The 15,930-nt window shown below is 38.0% G+C and overlaps 1 protein-coding gene across 3 annotated transcripts in view; it reads left to right on the top strand.

The window, feature by feature from the left end:
• STYX (serine/threonine/tyrosine interacting protein) overlaps positions 1-15,930 on the top strand; it is a 38,732-nt gene that overhangs the window by 1,134 nt on the left and 21,668 nt on the right. For all 3 annotated transcript variants that reach the window (XM_005867882.2, XM_014540993.1, XM_014540992.1), the window contains exons 2-3: positions 12,820-12,852; positions 14,923-14,976. In XM_005867882.2, the coding sequence (XP_005867944.1) occupies positions 12,820-12,852; positions 14,923-14,976 (87 nt within the window). The remainder of the gene's footprint in view (positions 1-12,819; positions 12,853-14,922; positions 14,977-15,930) is intronic.

The raw sequence follows: 15,930 nt of genomic DNA, 5'->3' as shown, positions 1-15,930 counted from the left end.
GGGGGGGGGGGGGGGGGGGGGGGGGGGGGGGGGGGGGAGGGGGGGGGGGGGGGGGGGGGGGGGGGGGGGGGGGGGGGGGGGGGGGGGGAGTTGAATTTATGTTTAAAAATGAATTTAACTTTTGTCTTTGTTTAATATGGAATAGTGTAAATGAGGAGTATGTTTTTATATCTTCATAAGTACTCAGTCATTTCAGCACTGGAAGCAAATTTAGGAATAATGTAAAGCATCCCCAGTTTTCAGGTGAAGATATTGCAGTTTACTGAGAATAAGTCCATGGTAACAGAGTAGCACAAGACAGTGAGGACCTCAATTCTTCCCTGCTCTAATCCTAAAATTTCCAGTTTAAAATGTTTACAGATTTTAATTTACTCTTTTATTGTGTATATAATATATGTTATTCCTGCAAAAATTATAAAATCTTACTGGAAATATAGCTTTCTTGTTCTCTGTGTGGGACAGAAGTAATGTTTAAAGTCTAGTAGATAATGATAACAGATACTACCTACTGAAAGCCAGTTAATTCCTTATTTCATAACATTAGATGTTTCTTCTCTTTTTCTTGCAAAATCAGACTAGCTTAAGCAAAAAGACATGAAGTAACTGAATCCAGAAAGTTAGAGGTGCAGCTAATCTTAGGGTCCTGACTAGACAGTATTATAGTGCATCAGAGCTGCCACTGCCTCTCATCAGTGCTTGTCCCTACTTTCTCACAGTGTCTCTGCTTTTCCTTGGGCTCTGTCACTAGCATGGAGTTTGGCCATCGACTTCTCCGAGGCCTACACATTGAGGAATAAAAGCACTTCTCTCCAAGCTTCAATGTTTAAAATCTAGAGGCCTGGCCCAGCTTGGGTCATGTGCCCATCCTTTGGATCAGTCACTACATCCAGAAAGTGGTAAATATAATGAAGGGCCCAGGCTAGGTCATGTACCTGCTTCCTTGGCTAGGATAGTGAAGTTTATCATTGGTAGACATTTCCACAGAAGATGGGGAGTGCTTTTGGGACAGACAAAACTTTAAATATCCATTAAATAGGGTGTGTAGTTACTCATGCTAAACTGATAAACTAATTTCCAACGAGATATGTGAAGTGTCAAATGGTTTTAAATGTAGTTAGCATGACCAGCCAGCATAGTGTCTTCCACATAGGAAGCACTACATGGAAACTAAAGTACAATCCAAATCTTGCTTTAGTAAAAATGGAATTCAAGTAAAGCAAGAATACTCTTAATGATTGATGTGATCAAGCTGTGATAGCTTGATGATCCTATCATCTCTTTAAGAACATTACTTCCAAGTTTCTTGACATGCTGGTCAGGGCATTCTTTATAGGTCAGAGCTTGTGTTACCAGTCCAAAGTGCCCCAAAGCTTTGAAAGGCAAGACTAAGCAGGAGCTGTTATCCTGAAGGTCACAGAAACAACGCAGGCTTGAACAAGATGGAGTCAGAGGCAAAGCATTTCACTTTTACATGAGCAAAATTTTAGCTGTGTTCAAATCAGTTTGCAAAAAGATCAGCACTCCTTTGTTTAAAAACACTGTGATTTCCCGTTGTTTTGAGGATGAAGTTCAAACCTGTAACATCATCTGGAGGGTCCAATGTGTTCTTGAATCTGCCTACCTCTCTAACCTCATTATGAGCTATTCTTCCTCTTGCTCCCTTCTCTGTATGCCCTAGTTATATTCATCTTTTCTCAGTTCCTGTAATGCTTTAATTCCTCCCCTCTCCCTCCACCATCCCCCAATTAAATACCTTTGCATTTACTGTGTTCCTCTGCATGGCTGCAGCACTTTCCTTGCACTCAACTAGTTAACTATAGGCATGCATTGCATAATGACATTTCCATCAACTTTTAGTTTTTATAGGCAGAATGAAGATGGAACAAAGAAATTAAAAGTGAATGATTTCAGGCTAGGACACCTTCCTCTAAAGGGGGGTCTTTTCAGACAGATAAGAAATTCCAGATGGCCCAGCCCGAGTGCCTCAGTGGTTGAGTGACGACTTATGAACCAGGAGGTCAAGGTTAGATTCCCGGTCAGGGCACATGCTCGGGTGGCGGACTCGATCCCCAGGTTCTATTTCTCTTTCCCTCTCTGAAATAAATAAAAATATATTTTAAAAAATCAATTCCAGACTGCTTAAGATTATGATTCTGGAAGAGGCTGAAACTGCTTTTAGAATCAGGTATTAGCCATTGTCCATTGTTTCTCGTTGGATAGAGCGGTAGCCTGAGCACAGAAGGTTCGTGGATTTGATACTGAGCCCCAGTTAGGGTACGTGCTGGAGTCAACCAATCAATGATTTTCTCTCACATTGATGTTTCTCTCTTTCTTTCTCATTTTCCTACCTCCCTTCCACTCTTTCTAAAAGTCAATGGAAAAAGGTATCCTCTGGTAAGGATTAACAAAAACACAAAAAAGAATTAGGTAGTCAATCTAGGTTTGATATCATTGGCTTTCATCAAGAGTGATACCATTTGGGGCCTGTGGTTTTCTGTTTAACAGTTTTGATGATAGAATCTTTCTTACTTGTGGCAAGATTATAGTAGTTTTTTAGATGTGAGGAAGAAAAATAAATTTTACAGTGTTAATTTTTTAAACAAATTGGTTGCATAGTTAGGACTGTTGGTTTTATAATTCAAAAATTAATCTATTTTCAGGTAGAAAGTGAAATATAATTTACTTTAATTGTAGGTTAGCAACTTAAATGTTATCTTTTTCTTTATCTTTTTTTAATATTTTTTATTGATTTCAGAGAGGAAGGGAGAGGGAGAGAGATGGAAACCTCAATGATGAGAGAGAATCATCAATCGGATGCCTCCTGCATGCCCCCCTACTGGGAATCGAGCCCGAAACCTAGGCATGAGCCCTGACCAGGAATCGAACTGTGACCTCCTTGTTCATGGGTCCATGCTCAACCGCTGAGCCACATCGGCTGGGCCCTTTATCTTTTGATTCCCTTAGTACAGTGGTCGGCAAACTCATTAGTCAACAGAGCCAAATATCAACAGTACAGCGATTGAAATTTCTTTTGAGAGCCAAATTTTTCAAACTTAAACTATATAGGTAGGTACATTGTTATTAACTTAATTAGGGTACTCCTAAGCTGGCCTTTACTAAAAACGTCCTCAATCTGAGGGTTCGACCTCCATCAGTTAAACCTGAAAAGGAGCCCAGCCAGTGTGGCTCAGTAGTTGAGCATCGACCTATGTACCAGGAGGTCAAGGTTAGATTCCCGGTCAGGGCACATGCTCGGGTTGCGGACTCGATCCCCAGGTTCTATTTCTCTTGCATGTGGCTCGTGAGCCGTGGTTTGCCGACCACTGCCTTAGTACAACATCAAAAATAGGACTTACTTAATAGCACTGACTTGAGCATCCCTTTCCTAGTACCTTTACATTTAGTGGTGCTTTTGTAACCTGACTTAGAGTAAAATTACCTAAGGAACTTTTTAAAAATAGCCATGGCTAGACCCACCATCATCTATTCTGATTTAATTCGTCTGAGATGGAGCCAGATAATTCTAACGAAGGTGGGCAGGTTTAAGAAAAATTGATATAGAAGCATTTTACTTGAATGCCTCTCTGTCTTCCCATATTCTCCCAACCCTTTTGTTTTTGAGTGAACATCTTTTTTTTTTTTAAATATATTTTATTGATTTTTCACAGAGAGGAAGGGAGAGAGATAGAGAGTTAGAAACATCGATGAGAGAGAAACATCGATCAGCTGCCCCCTGCACATCTCCCACTGGGGATGTGCCCGCAACCCAGATACATGCCCTTGACCGGAATCGAACCCAGGACCCCTCAGTCCGCAGGCCGACGCTCTATCCACTGAGCCAAACCGGTTTCGGCTGAGTGAACATCTTTAGTCCGTTGTTTTTGGCAAAGTTTGAGCAAGGGATGGCAACTAAAGGAAAGGGCTTATTCTCAAAGAGGGCTACATTTTTTTGGAGGAAGACTATATACTAATTTTTGGTTTGTGAAACGTCCCAGATCAGATAGAGAATTCTGATCATTCTTTTCCCCCTAAGTTGTTCCCCCGACCTATGTAATATTTGTAATCTATCTTGGCATTTCTAAGAATTATGTGTTTTAATCCACCTGATAGTAAGAATTAAGTTTTTATTTACCTTAATGGTTATAGCCTATATTCTTTGGTTCATATATCATATATTCTTTGGTTTGTTTGTTTATTTATTTATTTATTTTTAAACATTTTTATTGATTTCAGAGAGAGTTAAAAACATCAGTGATGAGAGAGAATCATTGATCAGCTAGCTGCCTCCTGCAAGCCCCCTACTGGGATGAGCCTGCAACCTAAACATGTGCCCTGACCGTGAGTTGAATGAACTGTGATCTCCTGGTTGATATGTCGATGCTCAACCACTGAGCAACACCGGCCAGGCCATTTATTTATTGATGGATCCTTGAACATTTTTTAACATTTTTCTGCCCCATAATGCAGTTTTATAGATGCTGTAACTTTGCATTTGTATGAGAAAGAAGAAGGTAGAATGAAAGATGTCTTAATAATATATGGTACCCTTTATCATTGATGATTGGAGGATTTTCACTTGTGAATTAATTTTTATTAGGAGCAGATGTGTTTCACAATTAGGGATACAGTGGGGCCTTGACTTTTGAGTTTAATTCGTTCCGAGACCAAGCTCGTTAAGGAGCTCGTTAACTCAAATTACTCTATCAACTCAATGCAAAAAATCGGCGGAGAGACAGCTGGTATCTCAAAAAACTTGTTAGTCCGGACACTCTTAAGTCAAGGCCCCACTGTATTTTGACTTAGTTGGCTTGCTTTGGTTGAAAAATATAGTTGGGCTACTTGGTTAATCAACAAAATTTGGGAAATTGATTCTTCTAATTAATATTAACTCAATAGATTGACAATTATACTAGGAGTCTGCCCAATTAATAATACCACCATTTCTAAAGTGATGATTTTAGGAGCAGTATGAGCAGGCAGAGATTATGATTGGCAAGACTTGGTTATTATAGATCTATTCAGACCTATGGATGTCTGGTACAGCAAGACTGTGAGCATGGATAACTTTTAAAATCTTGATATAGTATGCCAAAGGCATGAGCAGGAATGGTAGACTAAGAAGGTTTAAGATTTGTTCTGTAGGTAGGTAGTAATCCAGGCTAGGGCAACAAGGAGGGAAGACTCTTGAGATCAAGAATAGTTCCAAATGAAATATTCTGTGATAGAAAGCTTTAAGTTTCAAAGGATACAAGTCTAGTTATAGCAAGTCCTGATACTCACTTAAGGAGGCTGCAAACTTATCTGTCCTATGCATAGGAATAATTTTTCATTCTCTATAACTTGCTTTTTACTCCTATAATACCTTTCCTTTCCTTGAAGCCTCTTTTTCACTCAAATTTTCAGGTAAATTTTGAATTCTATCCCATATGTTCATGCTTGATCTGATATAAAATGTTTTAAATTATTGGACAGTGAAAATTATTTTCTTCAAAAATTTTTTTTGGTAAATGATATTGCAGAACCTCGTTTCCCTATGTATTTTCCCATTTTTCTTATTTTATCATGCACAATTTAGAGATTTTATTTTAGGTAAACTCAAAAGTACACATTTCTTTAATCACTTTTCTTTCTCACAGCTGGACAAGTTGCTCCAGGAAAATAAGGCTGGCTATTTAAAAAGAAAAAAAAAAAGAGAAATGATTCATAGTATCTTGTGCAATGATTACCGAATGCACATCTATTGTGTGCTTATTCTGTATTTGTCTTTGTCACTGAGATGTGTCTCCTGAAGGCAGCATATTGTTTGGGTTTTGTTTTTTCGATCCAATCCGCTATTCTGTGCCTTTTTTATTGGTGAGTTCAGTCCATTTACATTTAGGGTGATTATTGATACATGAGGATTTCCTGTAGCTGTTATATCTTTTGTTTTCTGGTAACTCTGTGTCTCCTTTGTTTTTTTTCCCCTTATGTTTCTGTCTGTTATTTTAGTTTGGTGGTATTCTATGATTTTTTTTATTTGTTTACTATTTCCTCTTTTTTAATATTATGTGTCTGTGTGTTTTGTTTTGTTTTTCAGTGTGGTTACCATTAGGCTTTGGAAAAGAAAGTTTCATATATACAGCAGTTCTTTTTCTTCTGAATGTTCCTTCATTCCCCTTTGAAAATTCAGGCCTTTACCACCTCCCCTTTTATGTTTCTTTTTTAATTGTCTTTTTAAAAAATGTTTTTATCCTTTATTTTTTATGTTATATTTAGGTGTATAGTACCTTTTCTGAATAAGGGTTGCAATTTCCTGTTTCTGTCTGTCTGTTAGTCATCTTACTCATAGTTTTGAATAGAAAAACCCCTTTGCATTTCCTATAATGCAAATCTTGTGATAAATTCACTCAGATTCTGTATGTCTGGAAAAGTCTTTATTTCTCCTTCATATCTAAAGGATAACTTTGCTGGATATATTATTCTTGGCTGGTAATTTCTCTCTGTCAAATGGTTGGAATATTTGATTCCACTGTCCCCTGGCTTTTAGGATTTCTGCTGAAACCCTAATGGGATTTTCTTTATAGTTTACTGTCTTCTTTTCCCAGGCTGCCTTGAGAATTCTTTCTTTGCCATAAACTTTTTTTAATTGATTTGAGAGAGAAGCATCAATTTGTTGTTCCACCTATCTATGCATTCATTGGTTGTTCTTTGTATGTGCCCTGACTGGGGATCAAACCTGCAACCTTGGCGTATTGGGACGGGCTCTAATCCAGCGGTCACCAACCGATGGTCTGGACCACTGGTGGTCCGTGAGGTCTGAAAGGTTGGCTACCGCTGGTTTAAGGAAACCTTTGGAGCAGCGGTCACCATCCGGTGGTCCGTGATGTCCAAAAGGTTGGCAACCGCTGCTAACCAACTGAGCTATCTGGCCAGGGCCTGTCACTAATTTTTTATAGTTTTAATATAATGTGCCTTGGAGAAGGCCTTCTGGGGTTGAGATAATTAGGTGTTCTGTTTGCTTCTTGGATTCAAAGATCCAGTGCTTTCCATAGGTTTGGGAAGTTCTTATCAACTATTTGTTGTTGTTTTTTTGTATGTTTGTTTGTTTTTGTTAATCCTCACCTGAGGATATTTTCCATTGGTTTTTTAGGAAGAGTGGAAGAGAGAGGAAAGACAGAGAGAAACATCAGTGTGAGAGAAACACATCGATTGGTTGCCTCCTGCAATAAGCCCTGGGTGGGGGTGCGGGGGGAGTTGTTTCCAACCAAGGTATATGCCCTTGACTGGAATTGAACTTGGGACCCTTTGGTCTGCAGGCTAGGGCTCATCAACTACTATTTGTTTGAGTAGGCTATTTGTTCTTTTCCCTCTTTCTTCTCCTTCTGGTATACCATTATTTTTATATTGCTCTTCCTGATGGAGTCAGATCTTCTCATAGAATTTCCTTTTCTTTCTTTCTTTCTTTCTTTCTTTCTTTCTTTCTTTCTTTCTTTCTTTCTTTCTTTCTTTCTTTCTTCTTTCTTTCCCTCCCTCCCCATCCCCTCCCCTCCCCTTTTCTTTTTCTTTCTTTTTCTTTTCTTTCTTTCCTCTCAAGTTTATTCTTCTTCCATCTACATCATTTCTAGATTTCTATCTCCCATAGCTCTATTTCTTTCCTTCATCTGGTCAGTGCTATTTCCTAAGCTCACTAGTTTATTGAGTTCCTCAGCTCCAGAATTTCTGTTTGGATCTTTTTTATTTTTATTTCAAATTATAAGAGAAAGGGCTCTTGGAGCTAAGGACCCTAACCTTTAGCTCCACATTAAGTAGGTTCCAAGAAAGGAGACTTAAAGCATAAGGAGGTGCCTCTAGCCAACTGAGAGGGCGATAAGGCACCTTACATTAACTGGTGATATTGTCAAAACAATGAAGTTGGACCTTGGTTCTTGAGTTCTGCAAAGAAAGAATTCAGAGCCAAGAACTCAAATTATGAGAAGTTTATTTAGAAAGTTACAGAGGTAGTAAAAATGAGGCATAGAAGAAATGGGTTAAGGAAACAAGTTTCAGAGGCAAAAGAAGGGCCCTTGGAGCTTAAGAAAGTATACTTGAAAAGAAGGGTGTTCTCTGGGAAGAGAGAAAGTGACTATTTGGTCCTTTTTAAAAAATGTTTTTATTGATTTTTAGAGCGAAAGGGATAGAGAGATAGAAGCATCGATGACACAGAAATATCCTCAAGCGACTACCTCCTACATGCCCACTACTGGGGATCAAACTGCAAACAGGGCGTGTTCCTTGATCGGAATCATCCATGGCCTCCTGGTTCCTGGGTCTATGCTCAACCACTGAGTAACACCAGCTGGGCTTATTTGGTTCTTTAAAGATTAATCTCTGGTAAATTATTTCTTTTTTATGTGCCCTGACTGGGGATCAAACTTGCAACCTTGGCATATCGGAACAAGGCTCTAACCAACTGAGCTATTTTATTTTATTTCATTAAACTGCCTGAGTTTTCTTATATTTTGTTGAGTTTCAGGAGCTGCAGTCTTGAATTCTCTGTCATTTAAATCATATATTTTGATGTCTTTAAGTTTATTTTCTGGAGATGTTTTCATTTTCTGAGATACCTTGTTGCCTTGGTTTCATGGTATTTGATGGATTTTTTCCTCTGCCTAGGCATTTTTGGGAATGCAATCTGCTTTTTAAAAAGAGTGATCCTTCTTTATTTAGTAGGTCAATAAGAAGAGGTTTTTTGTTGTCCAATAAGTTGTGCTGAAGTGTTTTTGTTTTCTCTTGCACTGCTTTGTTTTCTTGGATCTCTGTGGGTAAGCGAAAATGCCCTATATTCCCTGGGGAAGTAGGCATCTCCTCTGTGACCCTTTCGTTCAGAACACCACCCCCATGGAGGAATGTGGTGGGCAATGGGGTTCTATACCTGTGAAATCCCAGTGCTGTCCCCTGAAACCAGCTGCTTCCCTGTCATAGGTGTCCAGGTGTCCCCCACTTGGCTTAAGCTGCTATGGGTGGGGGCAAGATGGCCTGGGAGAGACAGGCTTTTGCGTTGTGGCTTTGTTCTCCCAGTAATGGCAGCTGCCAGACCTCCATCATGGGGACCAGCCCCAGCATGCATCCACCACTCTGGAAGGAATGCTTCTGCCTCTTCAGTTCTCAAGGCTGCAGATAGTGCTCTCTGCAACCTGATACTGCTACAGCTTCTTCTGGGCCCTGCTGCTAGTTCTTGCTGCCAGCTCCTGGTGGGTGAGGGGGAGTGGCCAAGATCCAGTGGCCTTGCCTTCTTCCTTGCAATGGGGCTGCTAGACCACAGCTAACCTGTCACTGGGTTTAGCTACAATATGTGCTGACCACTCAGGCAGGAATGTTTCTACCTTTCTGCTCCTAAGTGCTTCAGAGAGTGCACACTGCAATCTGATTCCTCCCCTCTTCTGAGACCTCATATTTTCCAACTCTGAATTTAGGTCATTTGAAAGGTCACTTCTATTTTCCAGTTCACAAATTCTTTCTTTATCGTGTCCTTTCTTCTGTTTAATTCATCCACTGTTTTTTCTTTTTTAAATTCAATTGCATTTTTTTGTTTCTACATATTCCATTGCCTCTCTTAAAAATGAGTTTCTTAATTGATGGTCATATTTTTGCTACTCTCTTTACTTATTGTATTAAATGTTTGGTGTGGGTTTTTTTTTTAATCCTCACCTGAAGATATCGTCATTGTTTTTGAGAGACAAACAGACAGACAAACATTGATATGAGAGAGACACATCGATCAGTTTTCTCTTCTACATGCCCCAACTCGGAATCAAACCCACCACCTTTCAGTGTATAGGATGACTCCCCAACCAACTGAGTGACACTGGCAGTGGCTATATGTGTTTTGAATTTTTCATTATTGTCCTATCTGCAGGTCTGTAGATGTCATTCAGTTATATCTGCTTTTCATGGTAGCTCATTTCCACTACCACCTTTTTTTTTAGTCAGTTTTTTTATTGTGAGCTCATTGGAACTTACCTGTGTGAATTCTTTCTTTCTATTTTATTTTATTTTATTTTATTTTATTTTATTTTATTCCTCACCCGAGGATATTTTCCCACTGATTTTTAGAGAGAGTGGAAGAGAGAGGGAAAGACAGAGAAATATCAATGTGTGAGAAATATATTGATTGGTTGATTCCTGCTCGAACCCTGACCGGGGCCCGGGCCAGGGAGGAGCCTGCAACCAAGGTACGTGCTCTTGACCAGAATTGAACCCGGGACCCTTCATTTCACAGGCCAACGCTCTGTCCATTGAGCCAACCCAGCTAGGGACCAGCTTTTTATATTTTATTTGACTTCTCACTTTGAGCAAGTCCTAGGCTTTGTCTTATATCTCACATGTACAGTGCTATTTAAAATATGACTGATGAGGATGTGGAACAACTACAACCTCCATTCCTTGCTGGTGGAAGTGTACTAGTAAATTGGTTTTGGGAAACTTTTGGTATTGTCTAGTAAAGTCAAATATAGGCTTATCCTTGTGATCTAGAAATTCCATTGCTACTTACATATCCAAGAGAAACGAATGCATATGACTACCAAAGGGCACATAGTAGTAAAAGCATTTTCATAGCATCTTTATTCATAATTGCCAAAACCTGGAAGCTACTTAAATCTCCACAGGAGGATGAGTAAATTGTGTAATATTCATACAGTAGTATACTGCACAGAAATAAAAAGGGGAAAACTGACATACACTACAACATGGGTGAGACCCAGACATTAAGTGGAATGAAAGAAGCAAGACATAAAATAGTTGATTCCATTTATAAGAAGTTAAAAAACAAGCAAAACTAATCTGTAGTGATTAACTTGCTTGTTAATTTAGCTGTGCATTTAAATACTATTTTTTTTAAAATATATTTTATTGATTTTTTTACAGAGAGGAAGGGAGAGAGATAGAGAGTTAGAAACATCGATGAGAGAGAAACATCAATCAGCTGCCTCCTGCACATCTACTGGGGATGTGCCCGCAACCCAGGTACATGCCCTTGACCGGAATCGAACCTGGGACCTTTCAGTCCGCAGGCCGACGCTCTATCCACTGAGCCAAACTGGTTTCGGCTAAATACTATTTTTTTACATAGATAAATTTTATTTTTTTGTGTTCTTCATTTAATTTTTCCATTTATTCACTCTGTGCCTTCTTCTCCACTCTCCCACAATCACCACACTGTTGTCCATATTCATAAGTTCTCATTTTTAGAAAATTTTATTTATTGATTTTGAAAGAGATGGAGAGGTGGAGAGAGAGAGAGAGGGAGAGAGAGAGAGAGAGATTTGTTGTTCCACTTATTTATGCATCCATTGGTTGATTCTTATATGTGCCCTGACCAGGAATTGAACTCCCAATCTTGATGCATCGGGATGATGCTCTAACAGAATTACTGGACCAGGGCCAAGTTCTCTCTTTTTTTAAACATTTTTATTGATTTTTAGAGAGAGAGGAAGGGAGAGAGAAAGACAGATAGAAACATGGATGAGAGAGAAACATCAGTTGATTGGCTACCTCCTGCACACTCCCTACTGGGTATCAAGCCTGTAACCTGGGCATGTGCCCTGATCAAGAATCGAACTGGCGACCTCTTAGTACATGGGACCATGCTCAATCAGTTGAGCCACATGAGCGGGCCTTTATTCCTTTTTTAAATTGTCATTACATAGACAATTTCTCAGGATTTATAATCTACTACTACTACATTGCTGAGACCAGTTTTCAAGATTAAAATATATTTTCTGTTTCTTCTCTGGTTTTTGTGTTTGTTTTTTTTTAAAGCCTGCTGGCATTGCAGGAGTAGAATATTCTCCCTTTCTATTATGGGTGTATAAAAGTTCTACATTATGTGCTAAAAATACTTTTCTGACTTGGGGAATCAGGATAAAGGAGATTTCTCGTACAATTTTTTGCAACTTTTCTGTAATCTTAAAATTATTTTAAAAAAAAAAAGGTTTGTGTGTTTTTTAAAAAAACAGCAACACTTCTAGTTTTAACTTCAGAAACCTAATTACTATTTATAATTCTGAGTTTTAAGCAACCAAGTTAGAGACTTGGAATTCAATCCATTTACAAATTAGGACTATCTGTACTCTATTTGATTTTTTCATGTCAATTTACTGTCATTTCTTTGTTCTTTTCCTAACTTTTAAAATATTTTGTCTTTGCCATTGGCATTTTGCATTATTTTCTGACTTCTTTATCTTGGTCTGCATTCCAAAGACAGAATGAAATCTATACTTTCTTGAAATGTATATTTAAAATGAGTTGAACAAGACAGATCTTAAGCCCAAGTAAGATATGGGAAAGGCTGTTTCACAAGCATCTGGCAGTTTAGATCAGAGATGGCAAATACTTGTCATACACCATTCTTCTTTCATCCATTGCAGATATTGCTTATTGATCACAACACTCTTCTTCCTTAGTCTTTTCCACACTTTGTTTTAGCTATCTACTGCCAGTTGATCTGAGTTAGCATGAATGTAAAAAAAAAAAATGTCTATTAATATCTGTAATTTATTTGGGGGAGAAACTTCTGGAATATCTATTCTTATAATTCATGAACTATTCCATCCATTGTATGAAGTAATATAATCATAATTTTGGAAGGCCAAATATTTAAAGAATACCTTGTTTCTTGTTACTTACATTTTTAGGTGTTTGTGTAGCCAATTGAATCTGCTATTTTTATAGAATATTCTTAAAGTATAAACTTTTCTTAAAATTCCACACGCTTGAATGTCACATATTTAATTTTTAATTGGGTGACATTTTTTATAATGTTATTTAACTTTTATTCTTGTGTTTTTCTTTATTTTTAAGGAGTGGACCTACCCTATGAGACGAGAGATGCAGGTATGACAACCTTATTGTTTACTAGAGGCCTGGTGCACGAATACATGCACGGGTGGGGTCCCGCCGGCCCGCCCGATCAGGGTAATTGGACTGGCGGGGTGAGAGGAGAAGGGGACATGGGAGGTTGGCCGGCTGGCCCCACCCTCTGGTTGAATTTCGGTCGAACTCCCAGTGGAGGGGAACAATTTGCATATTACCCTTTTATTATATAGGATCATTAAATAACCTAATTTCATAAAGGATTTGAATCCTTTTTTTTTAAATATATATATATATATTTTATTGATTTTTTACAGCGAGGAAGGGAGAGAGACAGAGAGTTAGAAACATTGATGAGAGAGAAACATCGACCAGCTGCCTCCTGCACATCTCCCACTGGGGATGTGCCCGCAACCCAGGCACATGCCCTTGACCGGAATCGAACCTGGGACCCCCCAGTCCGAAGGCCGACGCTCCATCCACTGAGCCAAACCGGCCTCGGCGGATTTGAATCCTTTGTGGCTCATCTGTTGACTCGTAATCTGTAGGTTCATCACTAAGTATTTTTAAATATTAACAGATTTAAACTTAATTGTGGATCTTAAAAAGATGGGAAATGAATTGTTGCAGTTCTTATTTTTAAGATTAGAACCATGGACAGGAATATATGTACATGCTTAATGAGTCACTTTGTTTTTCTGCATCTAAAAAATTTGGTACAGTATTTTGATTCCTTTTGAAAGCAGTTTGTTCTGTTTGTCTAGTTTAGATACATTCAGGAGAGTTCAGTGTATATGGAAATCTGTCAGTCGGGCTATATCATACCTTAGATATATTAGTGATTTCCAATCAATTTCCAAAACTAACTCCTCCAGAAGACTGAGTTGAATTCTCCCAGTATGGAATGACTTAAGTGATAGCTAATTAACAGTTCACTTTTCTTTTGCATTTCTCACCATTTACAGTCACTCTGCTAGACCTAGGATCAAGCAATATCTTTTGTTCCTGGGAATCCTTTTACTTCTAAAAATTTGTTTCTTTTCTTTCTTAGTGAAAATCCATTTTTTAAAAGTATGTGAGTACCTAAGAGGCATTTTACTTGGTGCTATGGAGAATGCAAAGATGAGAAAAATGTTATTTCTGCTCACAAGAAGCTGTTAGAAGAAATCAGACAATATCCTATAGAACTGAACTACTATGTTAGTATCTTGGGTATGATACAGCCTGACTGAAAGCATTCTATATTGAATTCACATAGAATAAGCTTTAATGTAATATTCAGAAAGTACTTATTTAAATTGATGAAACTGTCAATAAGCAAACATTTCATATTGGCCTTTTTTTCACTTGCTGTACTTTATTTCTATTATTAACTATAGATAGCAGTTCTTTTTTTAAAATATATTTTTGTTGATTTCAGAGAGGAAGGGGGAGGGAGAGAGAGAGATAGAAACATCAGTGATGAGAGAGAATCATTGATCGGCTGCCTCCTGCATGCCCCACACTGGGGATCAAGCCGGTAACCCAGGCATGTGCCCTGACCAAGAATCAACCGTGACTTCCTGGTTCATAGGTCGATGCTCAAACACTGAGCTATGCCGGCTGAGCTAGATAGCAGTTCTAATCTTGTATCGGGTACTGCTTTTGACTTGGCTGAATAAGGTTTAATGTAATTCCAAAGGGAAGATTTTCTTTATGCCTATTTCTAGATTTTAGCTGAGACTAGAAGTAAAATTAGAGGTGTTTTATTAATGTAAAAGATAATCCTACAATGTATTAATTCTACCCAAACTGCTATAAAAGCACTATTGTCAGTAAAACTCAGAGAAGAAAAAAGCACTGTGGAAGTTCAAATATCTGGAATGTATTATTCAGAACCACATTTGAATTTTGAATGTCTTGTTTGATATATAAAGCACATATTCATTTCTCTTCCCAATCATTTGCTCATTGTAGCTGGGAAATGCTCTCTAGATAATAAGCTTTTTAGCAAATTATTATAACTATGAAAACACCCAATATCCACTTTTATGGTACATATTTTATATAGATTTAAATTGCTGATGGTAAATATCTCAATTTTTTTTCTAGGAAATTTTACCTGGATTGTTTTTAGGCCCATATTCTTCTGCTATGAAAAGCAAGGTATGAACTTTACATTAGGTTTGTCAAGAGATTTTATTAACCAACTTTTTTGTAGTAATTTTTTTTTTTTTAGAAGAGTTTTATTTGAGGGAGAGTTCACAAATAATTGCATGTTAATAGTAATTGTTACTCTGGAGTACCTGCCTCTTTCCAAATTTTACTGGCCAGTGATTCTCAAGTGTTTAACCACAAATCATAAATGAAGTTTCTATTTTATTTTTCTCATGAAATCCTTGTGTTTGGAAGATTTACCAAATAGTGGACCTTTATTTAATGATTTATTTACCCTCTAAAATATAAAGCCCAAAATAAGGATATTTTAGTTAACCTTTCCTTATCAAGGGTGTGTGTTTGTGTGTCTGTCTATTCATGCACATACACACACTTATTTTGATTGAAGTGGATCAAATCTTATTTTTGTTTTTCCAGACTTTAGAGGTCTGGATGCTCTAAATTCTAAAGTATTGCTCTCTATATAAATGTCCTATAGCAGGGGTGGGCAACCTTTTTGTGAGTGCGTGCCAAAACCAGCAAAATCTCTGACTCAAAATTCTTCTGCGTGCCAACCCTAATTTTTTGAGAACATGTTACGCCTATTTGATATCTCTTAAGGTGTATGTATGTGAAGAACCTTGAAGAAATAATAAAATTCATTCAAGCGACAAAAACACAGTATATGATGATGAAAAATACATTTATTTTTTAATGTATACATGTACACTGATAGTCCGACAGAAAACTTTATGACTCCGTTTGATATTATCAGTGGGACTTTTGCTGCTGCATCACTGATGACAGAGATTTTACATCAGGTTTATATTTCGTGACCTTCAGAGATATGCACGAGCTACTACTTTCATCCGTCAGGCTACTCCTATTACGAGACTTAACAAAATTCATCACTGAGAACAAAGATTCACAAGCATATGTGGATGAAACCAAAACACTGGTCAG

This window comes from Myotis brandtii, unplaced genomic scaffold, assembly GCF_000412655.1.
Source record: "Myotis brandtii unplaced genomic scaffold, ASM41265v1 scaffold253, whole genome shotgun sequence".
NCBI classification, from domain to species: domain Eukaryota; kingdom Metazoa; phylum Chordata; class Mammalia; order Chiroptera; family Vespertilionidae; genus Myotis; species Myotis brandtii.
This window is presented reverse-complemented; position numbering and strand designations above follow the sequence as displayed.